The sequence below is a fragment of the Mandrillus leucophaeus genome, unplaced genomic scaffold (genome assembly GCF_000951045.1).
Source record: "Mandrillus leucophaeus isolate KB7577 unplaced genomic scaffold, Mleu.le_1.0 Scaffold1305, whole genome shotgun sequence".
Classification (NCBI taxonomy): Eukaryota; Metazoa; Chordata; class Mammalia; order Primates; family Cercopithecidae; genus Mandrillus; species Mandrillus leucophaeus.
Genome location: NW_012101261.1, coordinates 238,328 through 264,204, shown reverse-complemented (window position 1 = coordinate 264,204; position 25,877 = coordinate 238,328). Strand labels below are relative to the sequence as shown.

The 25,877-nt window shown below is 36.4% G+C and overlaps 1 protein-coding gene across 1 annotated transcript in view; it reads right to left on the bottom strand.

Moving 5' to 3' along the window:
- Positions 1 to 25,877, bottom strand: part of TRHDE (thyrotropin-releasing hormone degrading enzyme) — a 455,449-nt gene that overhangs the window by 223,069 nt on the left and 206,503 nt on the right. Inside the window, exon 5 of the mRNA XM_011972836.1 lies at positions 2,802 to 2,956. Coding sequence (XP_011828226.1) covers positions 2,802 to 2,956 — 155 coding nt within the window. The remainder of the gene's footprint in view (positions 1 to 2,801; positions 2,957 to 25,877) is intronic.

Sequence of the window (25,877 nt, the reverse complement as noted above, 5' to 3'; positions counted from 1 at the left end):
GCTTGTTTCTTGTGACCCTACAAGTGACAAACCAAGACTAATGAATGGAAATTAGCATGGGTAAATGTCTGCTGAAAACGCAGAAAACCCTCTAACAGACTGAGATGGCCAAAGATGGGAACATTCTGCCTTGAAAGGTAGTGAGCAGTTCATCACAGGAGGTATGTAAGCATCACCCTCTAGTGGCAGAGGCAATTCAGAGAAGATATTTGCTGATTGATAAAACTAAGGGTTTTTGAGGTCCCTCACACTTGACTCTCCATGATTCTATTATAATAAGGATTTAGACCAAAAAAAATTCTCTAAGATGCCTTTATGAAAAATAATGTAATTTTAAAAGGTATTTTGATTAGATAATGATGTATTATTCTGAAACTTGCTTAGTTTAGGAAAACGTTAAGGAAATTCTTTTCTCATTAAAAAGCACAAAATACATTATATGCCAGGAGCTAGCCTAAAGACAGGATTCAGTGAAGAAAAGTTATATAATGTTCCTCCTCATGCAGTTGACATTTTATTGTAGAGGCACGGGGTATGAGGGGAGGTAGACGATAAAAAAATAAATAAGCAAATGAACAACGCAATTGCAGATCCTAACAAAGTGCTACAGGAATGAGGGAGGAACTGCTTTACATTGTAAAACCAAAAACATTCTCTCTAAGCAGGTGACATTTGAGCTCAGACTTCAATGATAAGGGAGAGCCAGTCATGAGAAAGGCTTGGGAAGGAGAATTTCAGGGACATGTAATTAACCCTTAATGTGAAGACTCTACGTAGGAATGAGCTATTTAAGAAACAGAAGAAAGACCTCTGCGGCTGGAACATAGTGGACCAGGAGGAGGAAAGTGTGAAAGAGTCCAGAAAGGCAGACAAATACCAGATCATGTGTGGCTTTAGCAGCCACATTAACAACCTTGGCTGACAGTTTCAATAGTAACAGTAAAGTATCTATTCTTCAACAGAATCTCTCATTGAAATACAAATCAAATCAGCTCTCAGTATGTTGAGGACCACAAAGTAAATGTTTAACCTTTTAATAACTTTTTAAATAAAAAATGCATGTTTCTCCTGTAACTTGAAATCCTATCTTCAGAATTGTGACTACAAATTGGTGGGCAGGAAAGGTAACATAGAAATTAATTGGTTAATGACAATGGAAAGTATTTCAAGTGTTTCTCCTAGCTTCTGGTTCATGACTCCATAGTAAGTGCCCTACAAATACTAAGCTATAACAAGAAAGTAACTTAGAATATGAAACAAATGAAATCCAGTTCTTCGAACAATTATACATTATCAGTGCACTTTCACTTCAACAGAACTATATATCTAACTTGTCATTTATAGGAGCATTCAAAAAGCAAACTGCTTTTGTCTCAAATAATTACAAGATATTCAGTCAAAACCATCCTCTTTAGTACAGACTAGAAGCACCAGACATCTCCGCAAAGGATCCCCTTAAGCCTGGGGTGAGAAACACACCTCAGAGATCTGGTCAACAAGGCAGATACAAACATCTTACAGGTTCAGTGCAAAAAACTGACATTTAGGGGCCAGGCACGGTGGCTCATGTCTGTAATCCCAGCACTTTGGGAGGCTGAGGTGGGTGGATCACCTGAAGTCAAAAAGTTCAAGACCAGCCTGGCCAAGATGGTGAAACCCCATCCCTACTAAAAATATAAAAATTTAGCTGGGCATGGTGGTAGGCACCTGTAGTCCAGCTACTTGGGAAGCTGAGGCAGGAGAATCACTTGAACCTGGAAGGCGAAGATTGCAGTGAGCCAAGATTGCACCATTGCACTCCAACCTGGGTGGCAGAGTGAGACTCGGCCTCAAAAAAAAAAAAAAGCTGACATTTATGTAAACAGTCCTCTGGCCCGCATCACTTCATCATTAAGACAGTATTCATTTATTAGCATTTAACAGTTTACCTTTTTTCACTGACAGTGTTTTTCACATCACTCTTTTCTTCATTTTTTCAGCTTTTAAAAAGCTGTGGGGTTTATAATTTATTGAAATCACACTGTATCACAGTGAGATTTCTGGTGTTATAAGTTTAAAGCTATCCATAAATACTAGTAACCAGGACAGGTATCACGTTCTGTTGGCATGGACATCTATTTTCAGTGACTTTTTCCCACTAAAATTAAGATTCAAATAAGGACTGTGAAATCTCTCTAATGCCATCCATTCATTGTGAGAAAATGCATAAAATCAAAATGAAATTAATTTTATCTTAGCTTCACTACAAAGTTGGCTAATTTACATATGAATTTCTAAACATGCCAAGACAAAAAATATCAATCATTTGAGAACAAAGAGTCCACGGCTGAGTTAGTGAAAGACTTTCTAAGTGTCTATGTGGTGGGAAAAGGGGAATAACAAATTGATTTCAGCAAAAGCAAATTTTGACACGTACACAAAACTCAGCTGCATCTTGCAGCGATGCAATAAATCATAGCCATCACTGCACTTACCCTATATACACACTAATAATCACAAGAAAATACAGCAAGGTTGATAACTGACTAGATAGGGGCTCCAAAGAGGCTGCTGGGTGGCAGTGCCATCTCACTGCTCAACTAAATGGAATGACAGTTGCTTACTCAATACGATCAGGGTGTTTGTTTTTGTTTATCCTATGATTGAAGAAAAATGACATATCTTCCAGAAAGAACTACACAGTGCTCCATATAAAATTAAAATTTATTTGGGAGGATAATAATTTCGGTCTTAATGTAGCTATTCAAAATCATTCTCAATAGCTTTTACATTATACTTACACCTGATTCTTTTTCTCATACCTGGTGACATATCTCATGAACAATGACCATGGTGACATCCAGCAAATAAGAAATAGATGAAACACTGGGATCCAGCAGTATTCTTTGTTCCACAAAAATACTTAGTCCCCAGTTCTCCATAGCAGCATACGGATGCTTAGGCACAGCTAAAAGATCTAGAAATAAAATAAAACAGTTCCAAAGGCTTTAACAAAGACACCAGATTCTGAATTTATGTGCTAAAAATGTCCAGAAATCCTAATTATAAGGGATACTTGATTTGACTTAGTGATTTTTTTTTTTTTTTTTTTTTGGCAAATTAAACTACCTGCCATTTCTACATGACAGCAGAAATATAGGCTATCACTGCAAATGCTGGTCATATGCATTCATCACAGTTCATTTTCAAGCCCAGTGCTATAGGTAGCTGGAAGTATCAGTGCCATTATTGATGGGCCCATCCTAATAAATTTTATAAGTCAAGGAAACCAAATGCAGCAGGAACCTACAGAGGCAAAGGCGTTGTGCCTTCTAATGAAAATATATTTGACTCAATGCAGTAAATACTATATTCTTACATTTACCTCAGTATTGTATAAGAGAAAACATTTTATATCTGGTTTAAAATGTGGTGTTATTTTTCTAATTGCTTAAATTCTAGTGTATTTTCCCAGTTATATTAAAAGAAAGATGTTACATGTAAATGTATCTTACAGAGAAAGCTTTGCTAGTGGATATAATGGAAAAAAAACTAAAAACTATTGAGGGGACCCACAGACTCTGGTCTGGCTCTGTCATCAACTGGCTATGCAACATCAGTAAATCACTTAACTTCTTAAGACCACAATTCCCTCACCTATGAAATAAGGTCATTAGCCTTAATTATCTCTAAAAAACCTTCTAGCTCCAAATATCTACAATTAGATGATTCTAAGATCTGTGCTTATTTTAAAAGGTCATAGAGGTATTATCAACTTCTGGTTATGGTGACACAAAGAGTTCATGCTTTGATGTACTCCCTTTGCTCCAGAGGCATAGTGATGATAAATAAAATATTAAAAGGGAAAACAAAAAAAACATCTCCAGGCTTAAAAATAAACCTCTCCCTGGACCAGAAATGGTACAGAAATGCAAAGTGGTGATTGCATGTGAAGCCACAGGCCTGCTGGGCACTGGCTCCAGCACCAGGCAGTGGCGGCTGGGAATTGGCTCTGGCAGATCCTTCCAGAGCCAAAAGGACCTAAGCCACGCTACTACTTAATGCCAGGGATTGAGGTAGGGCACGCATGCTCATGAAAACAGGTTGAAAATAGCTGGCGCTCCTTGCTTCCTGGGAAAGTCAGTAAGTGGCAGGGTAGAAATTTGAACCCAGCAGCCTGGTTCCAGCACCTGTGCTTTTAATCACAATGCCAAGCATAGTGTTTACAGTCTCTGACCCAGAAGTTCTACTTCTCTATATAACCCTGGGGTAACTCCCTACGATGCAACAGAAAATTGTATAAGAATGTTCACTATAGTATTGTTTGTACAGGTGAAAAGGGAAAATTAACTGCATTTAAGCAAGGTAAAGGACAAAGAAACTGAGAAACAGGTATATAAAGGAATATTACACAGCAATCAAAACAATTGATCTTACCACTAGATTCTAACACTACATACATCAACATGGACAATCTGAGAAAGAGAATATCGAGGAAATAAGTGAAGAGTAAAATGACCCTATAATAACATCCACTATTTAAAAACAAGTAGAATAACACCGTGTGTTGTAAATGGATACTCATACACGAACACATGCACAGAGACAGTAATGGCAAGATGCACACACAAACACACGTACAGCAATGGTAAACATTAAAGTCATGATGGCTTAATGGAAGAAAGGAGGGGAAAAGGATGGAAGACAGTCACACAGTGAATTAGATAGTGATGCTTTTAATAAGAATATTTCACTGTTGGTGGTATGGGTGCTGATTATAATATTACTGATTCTTTTCCACATGCTTTAAATATTTCAAAATAAGAAAAAGAATAAAATAGTCAACAGTCTCATAATAAGGTTGATTTTTCTTTATTCCTGACTTTAAAAAATATCTTCTCAGCATTGGTTGTGGGTATTTGTTGTTGCTATTTCTGTTTGTTTGAGATGGAGTCTTGCTCTGTTGCCCAGGCCAGAGTGCAGTGGCACAATCTGGGCTCACTGCAACCTCCGCCTCCTGGGTTCAAGCGATTTTCCTGCCTCAGCCTCCCGAGTAGCTAGGATTACAGGCATGCGCCACCACGCCCAGCTAATTTTTGTATTTTTAGTAGAGACAGAGTTTCACCATATTGGCCAGGCTGGTCTTGAACTCCCGACCTCATGATCCAACCACTTCAGCCTCCCAAAGTGCTGGGATTACAGGCCTGAGCCATTGCACCTGGTCGGTTGTGGTCTTAAGTCTGAAACGTATATTAAAGTAAGTCAAATATGACCCCATCTTCTGCTACATTTTAGACTAAGCATGAGGGCATAACAGCTATAACACGAAAAAAAGGGAAATATGAGGTAATAGTTGAAGAATTAAGAGTGCTGAGATAGAGAAAAAAACAAATCTGATTGGGGAGATTTTCAAAGAGATGGTATTTAAGTTGGACTTCAAAAGGTAAATAGGATATCAAAGGGCAGAAACAGGTAATCTGCACATTCACATATACCACAAATACTGGTTGAGCATCTCCTTTGCTCAATATAGACATGGTTTTGCCCTGTCCTGCAAGCTCCTTGCTCTCTGTCATCATGGTGCTTATATGCATATGTGAGTGTGTGCAGGAGGTCAATTAACCAGTAATAAATGAATGAGAAAATTAGTAAATGATAAATGCTACAAAGAAAATGTAACAGAGTAAGATATTGATTGATTGGTGGGGTAGGTGTGGTGTGGTCAAGGCAGCCCTCTCTAAGGTAGTCACATTTCATCTGAGATGTGAGTAATGGTAGAAACTAGCTTGTTTGAAATCGGAAGTGCATTCTAAGAGAGGACAACAAATGCAAAGGCCCTAGGGTGAAAATGAGACAAGTATGCTAGACAAAGAAGGTTGATGTGGCTGAAATATAAAAAGAGAAGGAACACAGATCAGAGAACTGGTATGAATTGTAAGTTCATAAGCAATAGATATTCTTTTATATAAGATTTTACCTTAACACCTTGTCTAAATATGAACAAACCAGGTAACAGGACCACAGTGTGTCAACTTTGTCACCAGTAGATGGTAACAGCAGCAGCAGCTCTGGTGTCATTTACTTGTAGCAACATGTGACTAATGATCAAGCCTTCTGACCCAAGCCTGTGACAAAGTAGAGGCAATTCTGTAAGCTGTAGTCCTCCAGGAGCCAAGAGTAGTCGATCGTCAAGGCTAAGCAAGCATATCAAGCCACACATTGGGATTTGGACTGGCTCAAATAGCACAGGAAGAAGACTGTACACATATGAGCCAGATGCAGTCTAGGAGTTTGGAATAAAGAGGAAGGTAGACTTGGAGGCATTTGTTAGAAAGCAAAAGCCTGACTAACAGCATAAGGAGATATGGTGTGGAAACAACTGGAGGCTGGTGATAAAGATATCAGGCACTGGTGACCTAAGCAGGCAGCTGGTTACATATTGGAATTGAGAGGGTATGATGTTACAAAAGTCAGGCCTGGGTAACAAGATCACAGATCAACCAAACAAGGACTCTTCAGCAAATGGAGCCAGAGTCAAATTAAAGTCATTAAAGAATAGAGTAAAACACAGATCAGTAGTAGAGGACGACTTCTTATAAATACACACAGGTTTTATAACAAATACGAGGAGCCATGATTATAGATGACAGAGTAGGGAAAAAATAAAGAAAACATTGTATGCTACTAACCTTATAACAGTGTATTGAAGAAACTTAGATTTTGTTGAAGCAACTATGGAGAAGTATTTTTAATTGTGGCTCTGTTCTATGTCTTCACAACTTAAGGAATCTTATATGATAGGTTTATAATTTAAGAGCACTTACATCAAGTATATATCCACACAAACATCTGTACACAAATATTCATAAAAGCCTATTTCCAGTAGCTAAACACTAGGAACAACTCAAATGTCCATCAATAGGTGAATAAAGTAAGTATGGTATATCCATGCAACAAAATACTACTCAGCAATAAAGAGAAATGAACTATGGTTACAGTCCACAACATGATTGAATCCCAAAATAGTTATATGGAGTAAAAAAAGAAGAAAGCTCTATCTACTGTATGATTCATGCCATTTATGTAAAATTCCAGAAAATGCAAACTAATCTATAGTGTCAGAAAGCACATCAGAGGTTGCCTGGGGACAAAGATGGGAGGAGTTAGAAGATAGCGACGAGAAACTTTTGGGAGTGATGAATATGTTCATTATGGTGATAATTTCCTGTGTGTATACATGTGTTAAGGCACCAAATTGCATACTTTAAATATGGACAGTTTTCTTGTACATTACTGTACCTGAATGAAGCTATTTTTAAAAAAAAGAGCAAATTCAGTAACAAAAATACTCTTTTGTTTATTTAAGGCAGATAACATTAATTCACAATGAATTATTTTAATTTTTGCAAAAGAAATTTGTTACGAGACCATACTCATTAAAATATATACCCATAACTCTTTCATATGCCTTGAAAACAGAAGAAAATTCAAATGTTTCAGAATCTAATTTACTTGGAAAGTCAAAGAAAATGCTTGATAAAAGTAGGCATAGTAGTCTGCTTCCAATTAAATAGTATAGTACAAAAAACTATAGACAGATATGAAATAATTCATATAATACTAGTGAATGTGATAACATAAATTAACATAAAAATCTGACTTGCTCTACTTGTTTGCCTCCTACTCACCCTCAATGCACTATAATTTGCCTTCTATTCTTAACACTATCCTGAAACAGCTCTGAATAACTAAATTCACAAACTCTCATGGACACTTCTCAGAATTCATCTTTTTTTGGCATTGCTGAGAATTATCATATGGTAGGCTAGCGTCTATAATAACAGAATATCCATATTTTTCCTCCACTTCTCAGATTAGCCTTTCTTCTTGTTTTGTTACGTTTTGTTTTTCATTTTCTTGCCACTCTCTGACTTTTGAAAATCAAAGTTTCCAGGATTTCCATCTGTGGCTTCTATGTTGCTTTGTTTTACTAACTGCTATGATTTAAATGTGTCCTCTCTGAAATTCACGCTGAAATGTAATCTCTATGGGTCTCTTCTGCCATCTGAAGACACAACATTCATCCCCTCTGGAGAATGTAGCAACAAAGAGTCATCTTGAAAGCAGAGAGTAGACTCTACCAGACAGCAAACTGGCCTGTGCCGTATCTTGGACTTCTCAGCCTCCAGGATTATAAGAAATAAATTTCTATTATTTGTAAATTACCCAGTCTCGGGTATTTGGTTATAGTAGCATAAATGGACTAAGACACTTACTCTGCTACTTATTTTCTTTGAGTGTTCTCATCCACTTTAACATCATCCATCACCACCCACATGCCCAGACTGCTCTCCTTGAGCACTAGATGAAAATATCTAAGTATCTTATAGTAGGCTGCTATTTGATAGGCCCCCAGTGTGCTGTGCCTCCTTGTGTAAGTCTCTCCTCTTTTAATCTGGTGTAATAGTACATACTAAAGGAAAGTTAAGAAAGCCTTGTAGCTTTCTGTTTTGCCCTCTAGGGAAAGTCAGCCCTCATAAAATGAAATGACCCATTGCCCTGAGAACATCATGCAGGGAGAAACCTCACAACTTTACAAAAGGTCCAAAGAATCCACATGAGGTCTGTTCAATAGTATATACTAACTGAAATCCAGTCTCCAGCATTAGTGAAAGTGTTGCCTTATTACCCTTCTGATGCATAACCTTGTAAGCTAGAAATGTACTCTAATATATTCCAGATTATTAAATAATCACTAACAAAAATGTGTACAATATCAGTTCTCTCCTGTCTGCCAGTCAGATTCTTATCTCACAGGTCATGATAGTCAGTCCAGAATAAGATGCTTTGCCCCTGCTTTGATCTCTTCTAAGCCCTGGCTCCAGTGCAAAAGAGTCTGGTATCCTCCAGCTCAGATATTCTCCGCTACATGATCAAGCTCACACTCCGCACTCTAAGTGTGAGAAGAGTACAGGAGATGCTCTCTGATATGTGACCTCAGATAGTTATCAATTGTCCTACTTTCTCTCGTACTTTCCTTTTGCCTAAGCCATACTACCTACAGTACTGACTTTTCCTGGCAATATTTCTTCACCAGCCAATTTCTGCCTTCTAGTTGTCCACACTCAAACTTATCAGTTCATTCTAGGTTTGTCATCCATTTATTTAGCTAATTTGAGATTCATAACAAAGTCTGTAATAAGATCAGAACCTGAATGCCCCAGACTTCAACCTTAATCCTGAGGGAAAAGGGATAGAAAGTCCTGGAAGACAAGAGTTTTAATGCTGAAGAAATAAATATCCCAGCAATTCAGGAGCATCACCTCAGCAGCCAATCCCTCCATGCCTAGGCAGAAAACAGACCTGCTGCTGAGCCCCTAGTGTAGTCAGGGCACGTGGCATCTTCCTGAAAAGCAGCACTGGTCTCTGATTGGATGTAAGATATTTTTGCTCAGAAAATCTAAAGTACCATACATGCATATTAGAAGTTGTGGTTTCAGAACAGAATAAATTCTATACATTTGTTCTTTCTGGTTTTCCTTGTACATGTAATGTACTTCCTTGAATCAGGCATTCATTCATTCATTCATTCAATAAAGTTTGCTGAGTCCTTATTCTGTTCGAGCAGAGAAGGAGACTAACAAAGATGCTGCTGTGTCCAAGCTCATGTTCCAGTTTTGAGGGGTTGGGGAATGCAAGTAGGGCAGGGGGCCAAATAATACACAAATAGACAAGTAGATAATATGAGACTGCAATTGGGACTATCATGAAAATTACACATAATATGTTAAAGAATAACAGAGTTGGAGGCAGAATACATTTGATCAAATGACCAGGAAAAGTTGAAGAAAATTAGTATCTAAGCTGAAACATCAACCCAATCCAGGAAGACAGGGCAGTTTTAACCTTAATCGTTGCATTTGCAGTGCTAGCATAGTACCAAGCACATGGCTAATGTTCAAAAGGTAATTGCAAAATAAATGAATAGCAAGTGATGTGATGGCAAGTTATGGTAAATATAGCTTACAACTAGTTTTGCCTGCGATCCTAAGCCACACAGATGTATAACCACTATCAACACCACCCAGGAAAGGGCCTTTGGTTCCACAGTTCTGGTCATGAATTCCACGGTTTCACTCTGCCACATAAAGAACTCTGCGGCTCTTCTAAATCCTCTCTACTCCTATGCAAAGTGTCACTTAGATGCATTCCCTTACGATTCACAGATGGGCTCTATGCATACTGATTCTTCCAACCCAAGACCATCTTGTGCTCAAATCTGCAGCCTTCTGACCTAACTCTTACTTCTGTGTCCCGCCCCACTTTACCCTTTGAATTTTACCTTCAATGTTATCACCAGACTATACTCTAGTAGCATCTCAATCACAATCCAAGTTATTTTTCCAGCTCTGCTCCTCAGATCTTATTGGCAGAAGGCAATGGATATAATGTTTAAAGCTGCAAGTTGTGGAGTCCATACTGGGTTTGGGATCCAAATCCACATTGTTTAACCTCTCTCAGCTTTCACTTTCTTATTGATAACATAGGGATATTAACAGTACCCGCTTTGCAAGTTGCTGTGAAGATTAAATGAGTTATACCATGTAAAGAACTTAGTCCTACATAGTAAGCAAGATAAATGTTATCACTATTTGAGATCTTTCCAGTCCTTCCCCACTCTGGGGAATCGAATGCATCGTAGGCCTCAGGAAAGAGAGGAGGAGGAGTCTTATCTTCAAACAAAGATGAAGTTTAGGTTAATATGTTCCATTATAGATTTTAATTTTCAAATTAAAATTGTATCTTGTGATTTAAAACAACATAGATCCTACTTAAGAATGAGCCAAAAAACATTATAGGATATGCCCATATTATCATCCAGGGACATTAATTTTAAAGGCATAGGTTAAAAAAAAAAGTTGTATTTTGATTATACCATGACTAGCTGTTGCTCAAGACTGTCTATACACCTTAGTGTTTCAGAATAAAAAAAATGGAACATCTTGCTCTGAAGATTAATATACAGGGATAGTAAAAATATAAACTACATTTGAAATAGTAATAGTAATAAGACAAAATTTATAGAAGTAACCCATAACTAATATTTATAAAATGAGAACTACCATTCTTTTTCTTCCGTTCAAGGGTATATTCCCAAGATTTTTACTGATAAACCAGTTAGGTTCTGAATGACTCTTTTTCAGTTTGTTTGACAAAGAAGTTTAAACTTCGCTATCCTTAGATACATTTCTACCAAATTTAGGAGTCAGTCCTTCAAAGTTTTAAAGCAAAATACACTTTTCTCCTGATGGACTTTTATTTGGGCATCATTCATTTAAAACAGACTAGTTTCAGCTACACATTGTGGATTCTAACAGAACTTTCATCAGCACTACTTGTATTCAGAAGCTTAGCTTTCAAGTTCTCAAACTTCTAGCATTCTCCTGAATTAGCATTAGGCCATAATAGGCAGGCAGTGTTTTTGCTGATCCTCCTGCCACACATCCAAAAGATTTTTTTTTCATTTCAGCAATCAATTTTCCTCGACATTTACTGATTACTGTCAATTGCAATGGCGGAACACTTTACACGTGTTGCTTGATTTCCTTTTTTCCCTGAAAAAGGCTTTCTATGCCAAAGGATATATCCCATATGCACAGGGAACATTTGTCAGTTTCTCGCCCCTTTAATTTTTAAAATTAGTGCCACTTTGATTTTCACCATCATATTTTTTTGTTGTGCATCTAGTACTTTCAAAATCACAGTCTTTGCTTTAAGAAACATGATTAGGTATGAACACAGAAAAGACATTAAATGACCCCTTCTGCCCATCCACTGGTGATAGCCCAAGTTGACTAATACTTGTTATATAACAAAGATTTGCTGTTATCTCAGAGAATACAGGTTGAATGTAAGGTTCCTTCCTATTAAGGTTCCATTTACAGTGTATTTTCATTTATTCCAAAAACACTTGCTCATTACCTAATGCTGGCCAGACTGATCTAGGCTGGGCATATAAACATTGAACAATAAAGACATAGTCCCCTTAAATTTTCATGGAGCTTAAAAACCAATGGGGGATACAAACAAGTTAAAAAGTATATATATTATAGACACACATGATGGCAATTACAATGTAGTGCATATGCTACAATGAGTGCACAGTATAATGGCTGCAGCATAGAGCAGGGATTAAGAACATGAACTCGATTCTGCTACTTAATGGGGCACGTTACTGATCCTCTCTACCCATCATTTTCCTCACCTGTAAAATGAAGATGACTATAATTGCAACTATTCTGCAGGATTACTGTGAGGACTATTGTTGAAACACAATTCTCAAGGGTCTCTCACATTTCTGTATATCTTATGAACACACGCACTGACTGCTTTTTGTTCCACACTTTCTTTTTAAGGATGGTTTTGTATAGCAAAAATAGAGATAGTAGGCTCTCCAGAGCAAAAAGGTGGCATACATATTATCACTTTTTAAAGAACCACATTCCCTAGGGTCAGGTATAGAATCCACTGCATGTGCAGGTATCAGCTGGACCTATGTGTGTCACTCTTGGGAATTAGGGCTCTGGGAACTGGTACAAAAAATATGATACCAGCAGGACACAGTGGCTCATACATGTAATCCCAGCACACTGAGAAGCCAAGGAAACAGGATCACTTGATCCCAGGAGTTCAAGACGAGTCTGGGCAACATAGTCAGACACTGTTCCTACTAAAATAACAAATTAGCTGGGCATGGTGGTGCACGCCTGTAGTCCTAGCTACTTTGGAGGCTGAGGTTGGAGGATTGCTTGAACCCAGGAGGTCGAGGCTGCAGTGAGCTATAATGTTGTCATTGGACTCCAGCCTAGGCAACAGAGTGAGACCCTGCCTCTAAAAGAATAGAAAATGCTTATACTCTGGCTACTGCTGTAGCTAGAATAATAATGTCTTTTATTTCTAGTCCAAGAGTTTTGTGACTTCTGCCAGCATTCATGAAACAGTGGCGGTCTGACTAGTTGATATTACAAGTAGGATAAGGTAAAACCTTAGACTCCTCACAGTTCTTGACAACTATACAAATTAATATAGGTAGCGTGCTTAGAACAGTACCTAGCAATTGTTAAGTTCTCAATAACTATTAGTTATTGTGGATAAAAGATGTCCAGGTCCTCATTCCTGGAACCAGTGACTATATTAGGTTACTTGGCAAAGGGGAATTAAGTTTGCAAACAGAACTAAGGTTGCTAATCAGCAGAAATTAAGATAGGAAGAATATCCCGGATTATACAGGTGGACCCAATATCATCACAAGTGTCTTGAAAAGTGAAAGCAGGAGATGGGAAGAAAGTCAGTGTCAGATTGATGAAATGTTAGAAAGACTCTACCAGGCATTCTGCTTTAAAGACAGAAGTGGACCATGAGCTGAGGAATGCAGTCTCTAAAAGCTGGAATAGTTCCAAAAATGTAGAAGATTTTCCCCTAAAGTCTCCAGTGAGAGTAGTGTCAGACTTTCAGCCTTCATAATTGTAAGATAATAAATTTGTGTTGTGTTAAGCCACTAATTAGGTGCTAATTTATTATCACATCAATAGGAAATGAAGTTAACCATTATCATCATCATTACCTTTATTATTATTACCATTACTCTGTAAAAGAAGTCTCTAATATTGACAGAAAAATGAGAAAAGGCTTCCTTAGAGAATGCCAATTATGGGATCTGTTGAGTGAACAGTGGGTAGCCAGAGGGGAAATATATTTCAGGTTAAGGAAGTAGCATAGGCAAAGAAGAGACAATACAGTGCCTTCAGTAATCAAAAAAACCGGATCAATATGACTGAAGCATATACTGACAAATCCTGCTTTTTGGACATGCTGAGTTTGAGTTACCCCTAGAACATCCAAATAGAGATATCTACTAAGAGGCTGAATGTAGAAGTCTTATGCACTGGGGAGAGGCTGGGGTGGGGGAAAAGATTTAAGAAGTCATCAGCACATAGATGGGAGGAACCCATGACCAATGCTGAGTAGAGAAGAGGGCTAAGACAGATGTCTGAGGAGCACTAAGATTTAAGAGAGAGGCAGAGGACGAAGGCAACTGGGGTAGGGCCCACAAAGTTTACTGACAAGATGCTGTCATGAAAGGGGGAAAGAAAATCAGGGAAGTGTGACATCGCATCATTCAAGAGTAGTGATCCATCCACAGGGGAGGGAGGACTTGACAGTGTCTATGACTATCTTAGGTATATTTATAATACACAGGCAATATATAATCAAGTAGTTGAATTTTAATTAACAATTTCAAAGAATACTAGTTTCTCATTCAATATTGTTTTCAGCAGATTTCCCAAATAAATTGTAAAATATTTTACACAGATCTAACATCAAATCTAATCCCATATATTAGCACCATCACCTGAAGGGAGGGAAAAACCAGTGCTGTTAGGGGTTCTCATAATTAGCTCTTTAATGAGTGTCAGTTGCTGAGCGGGCCCATCCCACAGCATGGAACTCAGGACTCTCTCCTGTTTTCAAAGTCTGAGGTAGGTGGAAATCAATTTAGCGGTTTGAATAGCTCTTTGACACTCTTTAATTGACAGATTCACATTTCCAGTAGAAGGGAGTAGGAAAACAATACTATTTATAAATGAGCATTCTTAACTCTTGAAATTTGCAGTTGTCAGTAAAATGTATTTCCAAATTCTTATGTACTTTAGACAGTGTGAGGACAAAGTGGTTACCTCTGAAAGAAATTATTTATGTAGGCTTGGTAAAGTGAAAACAAAGATGTATTGTGCCTTAAGGCCAGTTCCTCTTAGCATAAGCTGTACTAGTAGTTCACACAACATTCAATAAAAAACGCAAACATATAATCCAAAGGAACCAAATGTTCGGTTCTTAGTCTAAAACTGTACAGCATTAATTTCAAACAAAATCAAATACTTGTTGAAGCCCCTGAGGGAGAAAAAAAAAACAAAACAAAACACTGATACCCAAAGTTTGCTTAATTTTTTAAAAATCACTTATTGCAGTGCATAGTATTACCTAATATTAACTGGCATATAAACAATGAATGGATTATCAGAGAGCTAGTTGTATAAACAGGAGATACTGAAATTCACTGTGAATTTTATAGGTTCCTAGGAACAACTGAGAGTGCTTGGCATAATGAGGGCAGAGAAAAGAGAAGAACAGATCATTTAAAAACAGCACAATTATACAAATGGAAAATATGATGACATGGTGTTACTTTACTACATTTTAACACTAAGATGAAGCTAATTTGCCTTTAGGGGAACTAAAAATAGAACCTTATCAATTTAGTCCTTGGCCTGCATAGTACTGAAAGACTTTATCTTTTTTATATCCAAACCTGTAGACTTTCCATTTGAAATACCATCACGTCATTCAATGTCATGAAGAAAAATGAATGCCATGTCCCATTCAGGTTGAATTATGTATCAGCTGGGAGGCATTGATCAAAATATGAGCCATGTCTTTCACTACTGAAGGTACCTAATGCTTTGTTATAAATATCTTCTTGAGAGTATAAAGAAACTGGCTTTTCCAAATTTTTTCACAGAAGAATTTCTGAGAGCTTCTATTCAATGATTTTTTTCAAGACCCATTACTAGTGTTCCAAATATTCCCTAGTTCAATTTACATTAGATCAAGAAATGAAATACAGAAAGAACTAATAATGAGGCAGAGATTGAACTGAACCCTTTACCTCTCCAAGCTCCAGTATCTAATGTGAATCACTAAATTATATTCCTAAATTGTATTTTATAAGGAGGAAAACACTTTGTGCCCATAACGGGAAAATGCTGAGAAAAGATTTTTTTTTTTGTACTCATCATAAAAATGTTTCTCCTAATGTAAATACTCAGGGAATTGACATAATAGAAAATTGCCAGGAGCCATTTTCCTAACACCACAGTTAATAGAGCATGAGGGTTCTTTAGCTCAAAACGACATGTAACTGATCACTACACTTGCAACAGGAGACTACCATGAAGAAAATGATAACACCCACCTCATTATTTGTTTTTTCTTGTCCTCCTAATATACTATGCAAATCTTTTATTTGTATACTTGGCATCTATTTGAACAGTCATTAAAATGAAAGCCAGGACTCTAATATAAACATAACATGAAGTGCTATATTGAAATGCAGAGGTCCAAGAGTGCAAAAGCATCTGCTCATGTTTTGCAGTAGCATTTGGAATATTTCAGTCCTGGATGGGGATGGAACCCTTACAGCCTGGCCACCTTTCCCCGCTTCTAGCCTGGACAGGGAATACCCCAAAATGAATGTGATGAAAGCTAACAAACTCAAGGAACATATGTCCAACTCTCTGAGTCTCTGTGTGTGTGTGGGGGGGGTATAATTACATATTATATTTATATAATATTTCTATTATATAAATATTTATACTGAGTATATATGAGTATATATACTGCATAATAATATTACATATATACACATCAGAATTCAGAATATATGTGTGTGAGTATATACATATATGTATAGGAGATACACATGTAAGATTAAGATTAGCCAAATTTTGGTAAACTAGTTGAATTTTATGAGTCTATGATTCTAAATTCATACTGAAAGTAGACTCCTCTGTATCTAGTCCTATATAACTCCAGGCAGACGGAAAGATTAAAACTAAGCTATACTTGTAGGTTCTGTCCCAATGGGTCCAATTTAATAATAACAGCAAATAGTACTTTTTAAAAATCATTTGTAAAGTCTCCAAATTATAAATACAATACCTCTAACTTTTATTTCTGACACTTCTAACATCTCAGACTGTTTTAAACCTGACATACTGATCTCTACCACCCTAAAGGGGTCTAATAAATTGTTGACTACTAGGTAAGTTTTCATATTTAATGTAATTGCCATCCCCAGCACTTCCATTTGTTACTGGAAACATAAATCCATCCATTAAAGATTCTGCACTTAATTACAAATAAGTATAATGATATTTCAGGAAAAAACATTTCTACAGAAGATATAACATTATAAAACACATTAAATAACCAAAAGTTATAAATTTACCTTTACAAAAAAAACTTTCAAAATTTTCAGCCTTGACTTATAAAATTATTTTTAAAGTTTACAACTACTAAACACTTGTATAAAGTATGCAGATTTTTGCACCAAATAGCCAGTTGGTTATTATTATATTACAAAGATATGCCACATTTTCAGATCACATATAACATTTTTTTTAATGGCAAAGAGTACCTGAGAAAGTTTTTACAAAATTTTCTACGTTGATCATCTATTGATAAGATTTAGCACTTGGAAATATCAGAAATATTAAGCCTGAGAACATCAAAGTCATTAAGTTTCTAAATTTGAGATCACCATTGACTCTGAGACTTTATTAAACAGTCATCTCTCCCTTCTTCCTTCCTGACTTTCTTATCCTATATTACTGAGTCTTAGACTAAAGGTGTAAAATACTGTGTTCAAGGAATCATAAAGCGTTCTCGATGTTCTGGGAAGCCTAAGATCCATGAAGAGAAATGGCAGGAGGCAAGTTAGGATAGAAACAAATAAATCTTGAAGGATATTGTATAGCTTTATGGGTTTTTACTTAAATAGTGCAGGACCATGAACAATTTGTGTTTAGGGAGAAAACTATCACACTCTAGCCTTGTTACTCCAAGGTGTGGTTCATGAATCAGCAGCATTGGCATCACCTGAGAATTTGTTAGAGCTGAAGAATCTCAGAACCTGCTCCAGACTAACTGAATGAGAATATGCATTTTAACAAGATCCTCAGACTACTTATATTTACATTAAAGTTTGAGAATCACAGACTTAGAGTAAGTCTTCCATGATGGGGTCCTTTCCTGTGAGGTTGCTTAAGACTATCCATGAAGATTGGAGAGTAAAATACAATGTTTATTTATATTTATTTTTGCCTGGTACAATAAGAAATAGATTAAGCTTTTTTCAGTATTCAACATAAGATATTCTCTTTTGTTTATGTAGCAAGGTCCATGAACAGGTTTTAGTGGTTCTACAGATGTCATAATAGCACTGCCTTTCTCATTCATTCACTTTCAAGGGAAAAGGGCACGTGACAGCACCTGAGCACCAATTTAAATCAATTTATAAATTATATTTTCTAGTTTATCTTCACAAAATAAATAGATAGCTTAAAAAGATTCCTGAAAAAAATATTATATTGGCATTAACATTTATAAATGTTTAGATCCCTCAACCATTATACTCCATTTTATTCCATTTTCATTATAAGTTAAAAACAAAGAGTTAATTACATATTTTAAAAAGCATTATCAACAAGCATACTTGCACTATTGATTTATATTACCCTTACAATGAACCTTACTCTAAATGCATATGTGCCTTGAAATTTAGCTATTGAAAATCGTAAGTGTACTATTTCAAAAGTAGATAAATTCAGCTAAGTCAGAATAAATGTACTCAAAAACATCTGGTATAGTACAAAATTGAAAATGAAAAGGAGACTGTGACAAAAGGTATAAATTCTTGGAAGCTTTATGGCACTGCCCATCACCTGAGAAACCCAAATACTTATCCCAGTCAACTTAGGAGAACTTGTGCACCCACAGGTTTAACACAGCATGGTAGCTGCCAAGGCTTATGGTTTGCACCCTCCGAATCAGTGGTCTGAGCTGTACCTGGGCCCCTTTGAGCCACAGCTGGAAATGGAGCAGCTGGGATGCAGGAAGCAGTGTCCCAAGGCTGCTCAGGGCAACAGGGCTCTGGGCCTGACTCAGGAAGCCATTCTGTCCTCCAAGGCCTTAGGGCCTGTGATGGGAGGGGCTGCTTCTTAGGTCTCTAAAATACTTTCAAGGCCTTTTTCCCATTGTTTTCTCTATTAGCACTTGCTTTCTTTTTAGTTATGCAAATTTCTCTAGTAAGTGGTTGCTCAGCAGTCAGCTTGAATTTTTCCCCTGAAAATGGGCTTTTCTTTTCTACCACAGAGCCAGGCTGCAAATTTTCCAAAATTTACACTCTACTTCTCTTTTAAATACAAATTCCAACTTATTTCCTTGTTCCCACATCTGCGCTAGGCTGTTAGAAGCAGCCATGTCGCATCTTGAATACTGCTGCTTAGAAACTACTTTTGCCAGATACCCTAGGTAATCACTCTCAAGTTCAAACTTCCTCATATCCCTAGAGCATTTACACAATCCAGCCAAGTTCTTTGCTTAGGCAAAACATGAGTGACCTTTGATCCAGCTCCTAATAAGTCTGTCATTTCCATCTGAGACCTCATCAGTCTGGATTTTACTGTTCCTATCACTATCAGCATTTTAGTCACAATTATTTAACCAGTCTCTTAAAAATTCCATACTTTTCTTCATCTTCCTGTCTTCTTCTGAGCCCTCCAAACTTTTCAAATCTCTGCCCATTACTCAGTTCAAAAGTTGTTTCCATATTTGTCTGTATCTTTATAGCAATGCCCCACTGCTCAGTACTAATGATCTGTGTTCTCACATTGCTATAAAGAAATATTCAAGACTGGGTAATTTATGAAGAAAATAAGTTTAATTGGCTCATGGTTTCACAGGCTGTACAGGAATCATGATGCCGACCTCTGCTTGACTTCTCAGGAAGCCTCAGGAAACTTACAATCATGGCAAAGGGGGAGTAGGCATGTCACATGGCCAGAGCAAGAGCAAGACAGTGAAGTGGGAGGGGGCTCATGATTTTAAATGACCAGATCTCATGGGAACTCACTATTGGGAAGACAGTATCAAGAGGCTGGTACTAAATCATCCATGAGAAGTCCACCCCCATGATCTAATCACCTCCCATCAGGTCCCATGTTCAACAGTGGGAATTAGATTTCAACATGAGATTTTGGCAGGGACACACATCCAAACTATATTATCCATATATGACAACCCATAGCTAACATTATACTCAATAGCAATAATTTAAAAGCCTTTCCTCTGAAATCCAGAACAAGACAAGGATGCCCACACTCGTCACTTCTCGTAAACATAGTCCTGGAAGCCCTAGCTAAAGCAATTACTCAAGAGAAGAAATAAAAATCATCCAAACCAGAAAAGAAGTTCAAATGTTCTTATTTGCCAATGACATGATCTTACATATTGAAAACCTTAAAGACTCCACCAAAAAACTACTGGAGCTAATAAATGAATTCCGCAAAGTTGTAGGATACAAAATTAATACATAGAAATCAGTAATGTTTCTATATACTAACAAGAAACCATCAAAAAAATCAAATAAACTATCCTGGTTACAGTATCTACAAAAAAAAAAATACTCAGGAATAAACATAACCAACAAGGCAGAATACCTATACAATGAAAACTATAAAACACTGACAAAAGAAATAGAAATAACACCTGTAATGCCAGCACTTTGGGAGGTCAATGCGGGCAGATCACTTGAGGCCAGGAGTTTGAGACCAGCCTGGCCAACGTGGTGAAACCCCGTCTCTACTAAAAATACAAAACTTAGCTGGGCATGCTGGCACAGGCCTGTAGTCCCAGCTACTTGGGAGGCTGAGGCAGGAGAATCGCTTCAACCCAGAAGCAGAGGTTTCAGTGAGCTAAGATTGCACCACTGTGCTGAGCCTGGCCAACAGAGCAAGATGCCATCTCAAAAAAAAAAAAAAAAAAAGATAAAGATAAAAGAAGAAAGAAAAGAAAAAGACACAAATAAATGGAAAGATATTAGTATTTATGTATTGAAATAATTAATATTGTTAAAATATTGATAAATTACCCAAAGCAATCTGTCAAATGACTTTTTGCAGAAATAGAAAAAAAATGCCTAAAATTTATATGAAACCATAGAAGAGCCCAATATCCAAACCAATTTTGAACAACAACAACAACAACAACAACAAAGTCAGAGGCATAACACTGCCATAATTGAAAATCTACTACAAAGCCATAGAAATAAAAACACCACAGTGCTGGCATAAAAACAGACACATAGAGCAATAGAACAAAATAGGGAGCCCAGAAATAAATCCTTGCATTTTTGGTCAATTGACTTTTGACAAATGTGCCAAGAACATACAATAGAGGAAGGACAGTCCCTTCAGTAATTGCTGCTGGAAAAGCTAAATATCCACAAGCAGAATAATGAAATTAGACCCGGATCTCATACCATATACACAAGTCAATGCAAAATGGGTTAAAGATGTAAACATAAGATCTGAAACTATAAAACCACTAGAAGAAAACAGGAGAAACGCTCGATGGTGCTGCTTTGGGCAATGATTTTTTTTTGGATACAATCTCAAAAGCACAGGCAACAAAAAGCAAAAATAAACAAATCAGATTATATCAAACTAAAATACTTCTGTGCAGCAAAGGAAACAATCAAAGTAAAGAATGGGAGAAAATGTTTGCAAACTGTATACCTGATAAAGGGTTAATATAAGAAAGTTATAAGAAAGTCAAACAACTCAATGGTGAAAACAAATAATTTGATTTTGAAATGAGCAAACCACTGCAATAGACAGTTCTCCAAAGAAGACATACAAATGGCCAACAAATATATGAAAAAAATGTCAACATCACTAATTATCAGGAAAATACAAATGAGAACCACAACAAGTTATCACTTCATGCCTGTTAGAATGGCTACTACAGAAAAAAACAAAAGATACTAAGTGCTGGAGAGGATAAGAAGAAAAGGGAATCCTTGCACACATTCCCTAGATGGGAATGTAAATTATTACAGCCATTGTGAAAACCAGTGTATAAGTTCCTAAAAAAATTAAAAATAGAATTATCATATGATCCAGCAGTCCCACTTATGGGTATATCTCCAAAGAGTACAAAATTTCAGTCAGATAGGAGGAATAAGTTCAAGTTGTACAACATGGTGACTATGGTTAACAGCAATGTACTATATTCTTGACAATTGGTAAGAGAGTAATAATTATGTGAGGTAGGTAATGCATATGTTAATTAGTTTGATTTAGCCATTCCACAATGTATGCATATTTCAAAACATCATGTTGTACATGTTAAGTATATACAATTTTATTTATCAATTATAATGGTTAATTAATAAATTTTAAAAATTAATGCTTGGTGTTCACTTCCAGAGATTCTTAATTTTTCTAAGGTATGACCTAGGCCTCTTCATTTGTCAAATGGCCCAAAAGTGAAATGAAGGTTGAAAATCACTGCTTTAGATGGAAGGAGAACAGAAACAGATATTGTAGTAGTCTAAGTAAGAAATAATAGAATCCTATGTAAAATATAGAGACATTTCAGAGGTGGAAACAGGCAGGACTTGGTAATTAACTAAATATTAAATTCAGATGAGAAACTCACCAAAGAAGCATAGACCATGCTACCTAACTGAATGAATGGGGAAATGAAAAGAATCATGGTATTCTATTAACCAAGATCATGAATCCAGGGAACTAGAAGGGGAAAAGTGAGGAAGGGGAGGGAAAATAAGTGGAGAAAAAGAAGGTAATATTTTCATATTACAGAATAGAACGAACCATGTTTTTGTTATGTTAACTTCAAAAATTCCATTTATTGCTAGTAAAGGAAAAGTAATAACAAAAGTTCCTTCCCATAACACCATGTCTGTCTTTAAAATCTTTCAAATAGTTAAATCCTGGGTTGCCTAGCTTCAGAGACCATATGTGCAATCTCAACTCTATGCTGCATCCTGTTCTATTTTTATGTTAATGGAAAATGGGCTCAAAGGATCAACAATAAATCAAAAATAGTAGGGATTTGCACCCAGAGCTACGAGATACTGAAAAGATCATGCCTAAGCTGTCTATCCTTCTATTACTAATAATGCAGTCTAAACTAAAGTCTATTGTTTTAAAAAGCTTTTTAAAGGAAAAAAAAAATAGTAGAGGCAGTGTGTATGAAATGCCAGAAAAAAAAATTCAAAAATCAGATCACATGCGTTTCTGCTATTACCTAGGTAAATATTAAATAAGCAACATTTACAGTTTTATCATGGATTAACATGGTTGATTTCCACAAATATTCAATCCCTTGTCACAGCATTGTAGTATAAAAGGCAAGACTCTGTGTCAACTTGCTCTAAATTTCTTTGCTTTAGTGCCCATGAGTTTATATAAAAATTTAATTAGATCTCTATTTCAAACATAAACTTTTTGGCTACTGAAAGCCTGCATTCTTTAGTATCGTATATTATCTGGTGTCAATGAAAAACATCAAAATGTGCTCCGCCATAAACAAACACACCCCTTAACAAGAACTAGTAATCTTAAACCTTAGAGGAAAAAAGGAAGCTGGATAAGATGCAAACCATGCTCTGTTGACATTTTCAAATTAAGAAAATATATATGGCACAGTACTGACTGCGACAATATACGAATGTTTCATTTCCACTCTGACTGAATATAACAGCAGGTGGTAAAGTGGCATTACAAGCCAGTCACTTACACTTTAAGCCCAAAGGCGAAGTGATCCATTATTTTTGCAGAGTTAGCTTAAGTTATTCTTCTTCCACACATACAAAAAAAAAAAAAAAGTAAAAACAAAAATTTCCATTACCTCCAAAGGCAAACAAAATGACTAGTGATAATATGTCTCCTTTTCTTTCTTTCTTTTTTTTTTTTTTTCCTAAATTGCTTTCTGTAATGCTGTGGTTGAAATCATTGGGCTAACCTGTAATAGCATTTTACATATTGTAAGACACTTTAGAGATAGTAAGTTGTAATTCTTAATGTCATAATTCACAATATAAAACATAATGGACACAACTTTGAAAAATAGTTCTAAAATAGTCAAATGAATTAGGTGTTAATATTTAACCTTCAAATAATTTTTCTAGAACACTACTACCATAAGTTTACCGATAGATTAACTAAAGTGTATTAACTGTTTAACACTGATACTAAATAAAACCAATGCTTATTTGTCAAATAATGGTTACATAGTATGTTTTTCAGTTGAAGTAAATTTGTTTTATCATGAATTCATGGTGGTTTTATTTGTTAAACTAAATAGAGCTTTATTGCTAGCCCAAATGAAGCCATTACACAATTTACAAAAAGCCACCTCTTACGCAAGGCAATGTAATACCATCAACCAGAAAACAGTCTGAATAAATGCACAAATCTATGATGGCAACAAACGTGAATGGCAGCCTTCTAGAGTTGTGCAGTGCACAACTTAATCTATTAGGTTGTGTCAACAGAATTAGCAAGAAATGTTTCCTAATCCATAAAGCACAGAAATATAATGCATTCTGCAAGGAGATAGTGAAGGCTTTCAAAATAACAAATAAACTTGTAAAGAGATGACTTATGAAACACCATTTTTGATCAAAGGACCTAGTAATCATTAAGAACATGATGGGAAATCAGCTACTTTTTTCTTTACAGAGGATATAGCAAGAAACAAATGGACTTAAGTTAGAAGTGTTACAGTTATAAATTTTTTCTGACAAGAGAGCTATTGAACATTCAGGTAATGTGCCAAGAAAGGCTCTTTACTGAGCATGGTTCTCAGCTGTGCTGTACCTTAGAATAAATTGAGAACCTTTTAGAAATACTGATGTCTGGGCCCCACTCCAGATCAATTCTCTCTGAGTCTCTAGGGGTGCGGTTCAAGCTCCAATCTTTTTTGAATATTCTCCAAATAATGTCTAACGTCCAGCCAGGGTTTAAAACATCAGACTTAGAAGGTGATTTTAAAAATCATATTCCTACCTGAGATAGACTAAGATGGTGGTTCTCAAACATGAGTATGTATCAGAGTCACCATCAGGGTTTCATAAAACAGATTTCTTGATTTTGTAGTTGCTAATGCTTTTGGTTAAGAATCATACATGAAGAACCACTCTTCTAGAACCTTACTACTCAAAATATTGCCCTGGAATGGCAACACTGACATCACTAAGAGCCTGTTAGAAATGCATAATTGGGCCCCACCCATCACTGAATTGATATTTGGATTTTAACAAGGTCCCCAAGTGATTCACATGTAAATTAAAATTTGAGAAGCACTGGTCTAGGGCACGGACCAATTAAAAAGTCTACCGAGACAAGGAGAAATACAAATGGGGATGAAATAGAATAGAGACCTGTAAATAACTGGGGAGCTCATATTCTAAAACCTTCATCCCTAACCAACCAGTGCCCACGTGGGAATGCAGCCCCAGTGTTGCCACATACTCTAATATTTCAGGAAAGCCAGGGGGAGAAAAGAAAGCAAGCAAGCTAGTAATCTGGATTTTTATGTGAAATCTCCCAACTGTAAAATATTGGCAATTAATTCAAAGGCTTCGTAACACCTTCAAGACCAAATAAAATCTATCCATGTGCCATATTAGGCCAGAGTTTGTCCGTTGGTAACGTCTGATCTAGAGTCAATCATAAATTCAGTTGGAAATAAATCAGTGGAATTCCTTTAAAAGTTTAAGATGAATGACATATTTGGTAACAGTTAATTATTTTCCATAGGGCACATTTCTACCTAACATGAACTCAGCAAAGCAATAGAAATAAATGCTAGGGCAGCTTTGAAATACAAGTTATGGATGAAAGAATATCCAGCTATGAGGTAGGAAGCAAGAGAGGTTGCTGAAATGGGTTGGGATTGTCTCTGAAAAACCGGAGAAGCACAAGCAATCAATCTCAAAATGAAAAGGGCCGAGGCATTTGATTATGGGATACATACACCTATGGACAGTGCAATATTTTCTTCAGAGTGGAAGAAAAATAGTAGTATTATACACATAGAATTTATTTTCACTTATTAAAAAATATGTGATAAAACAACCTCAGTTCCACAGTTCATTTTCATCTATATTTAATAGCATTAAATCATATCATTTCCTTTAAGAAGCAATTTGAAATAAAAAATTCCAGCTGACAACATGCTCAATGTCT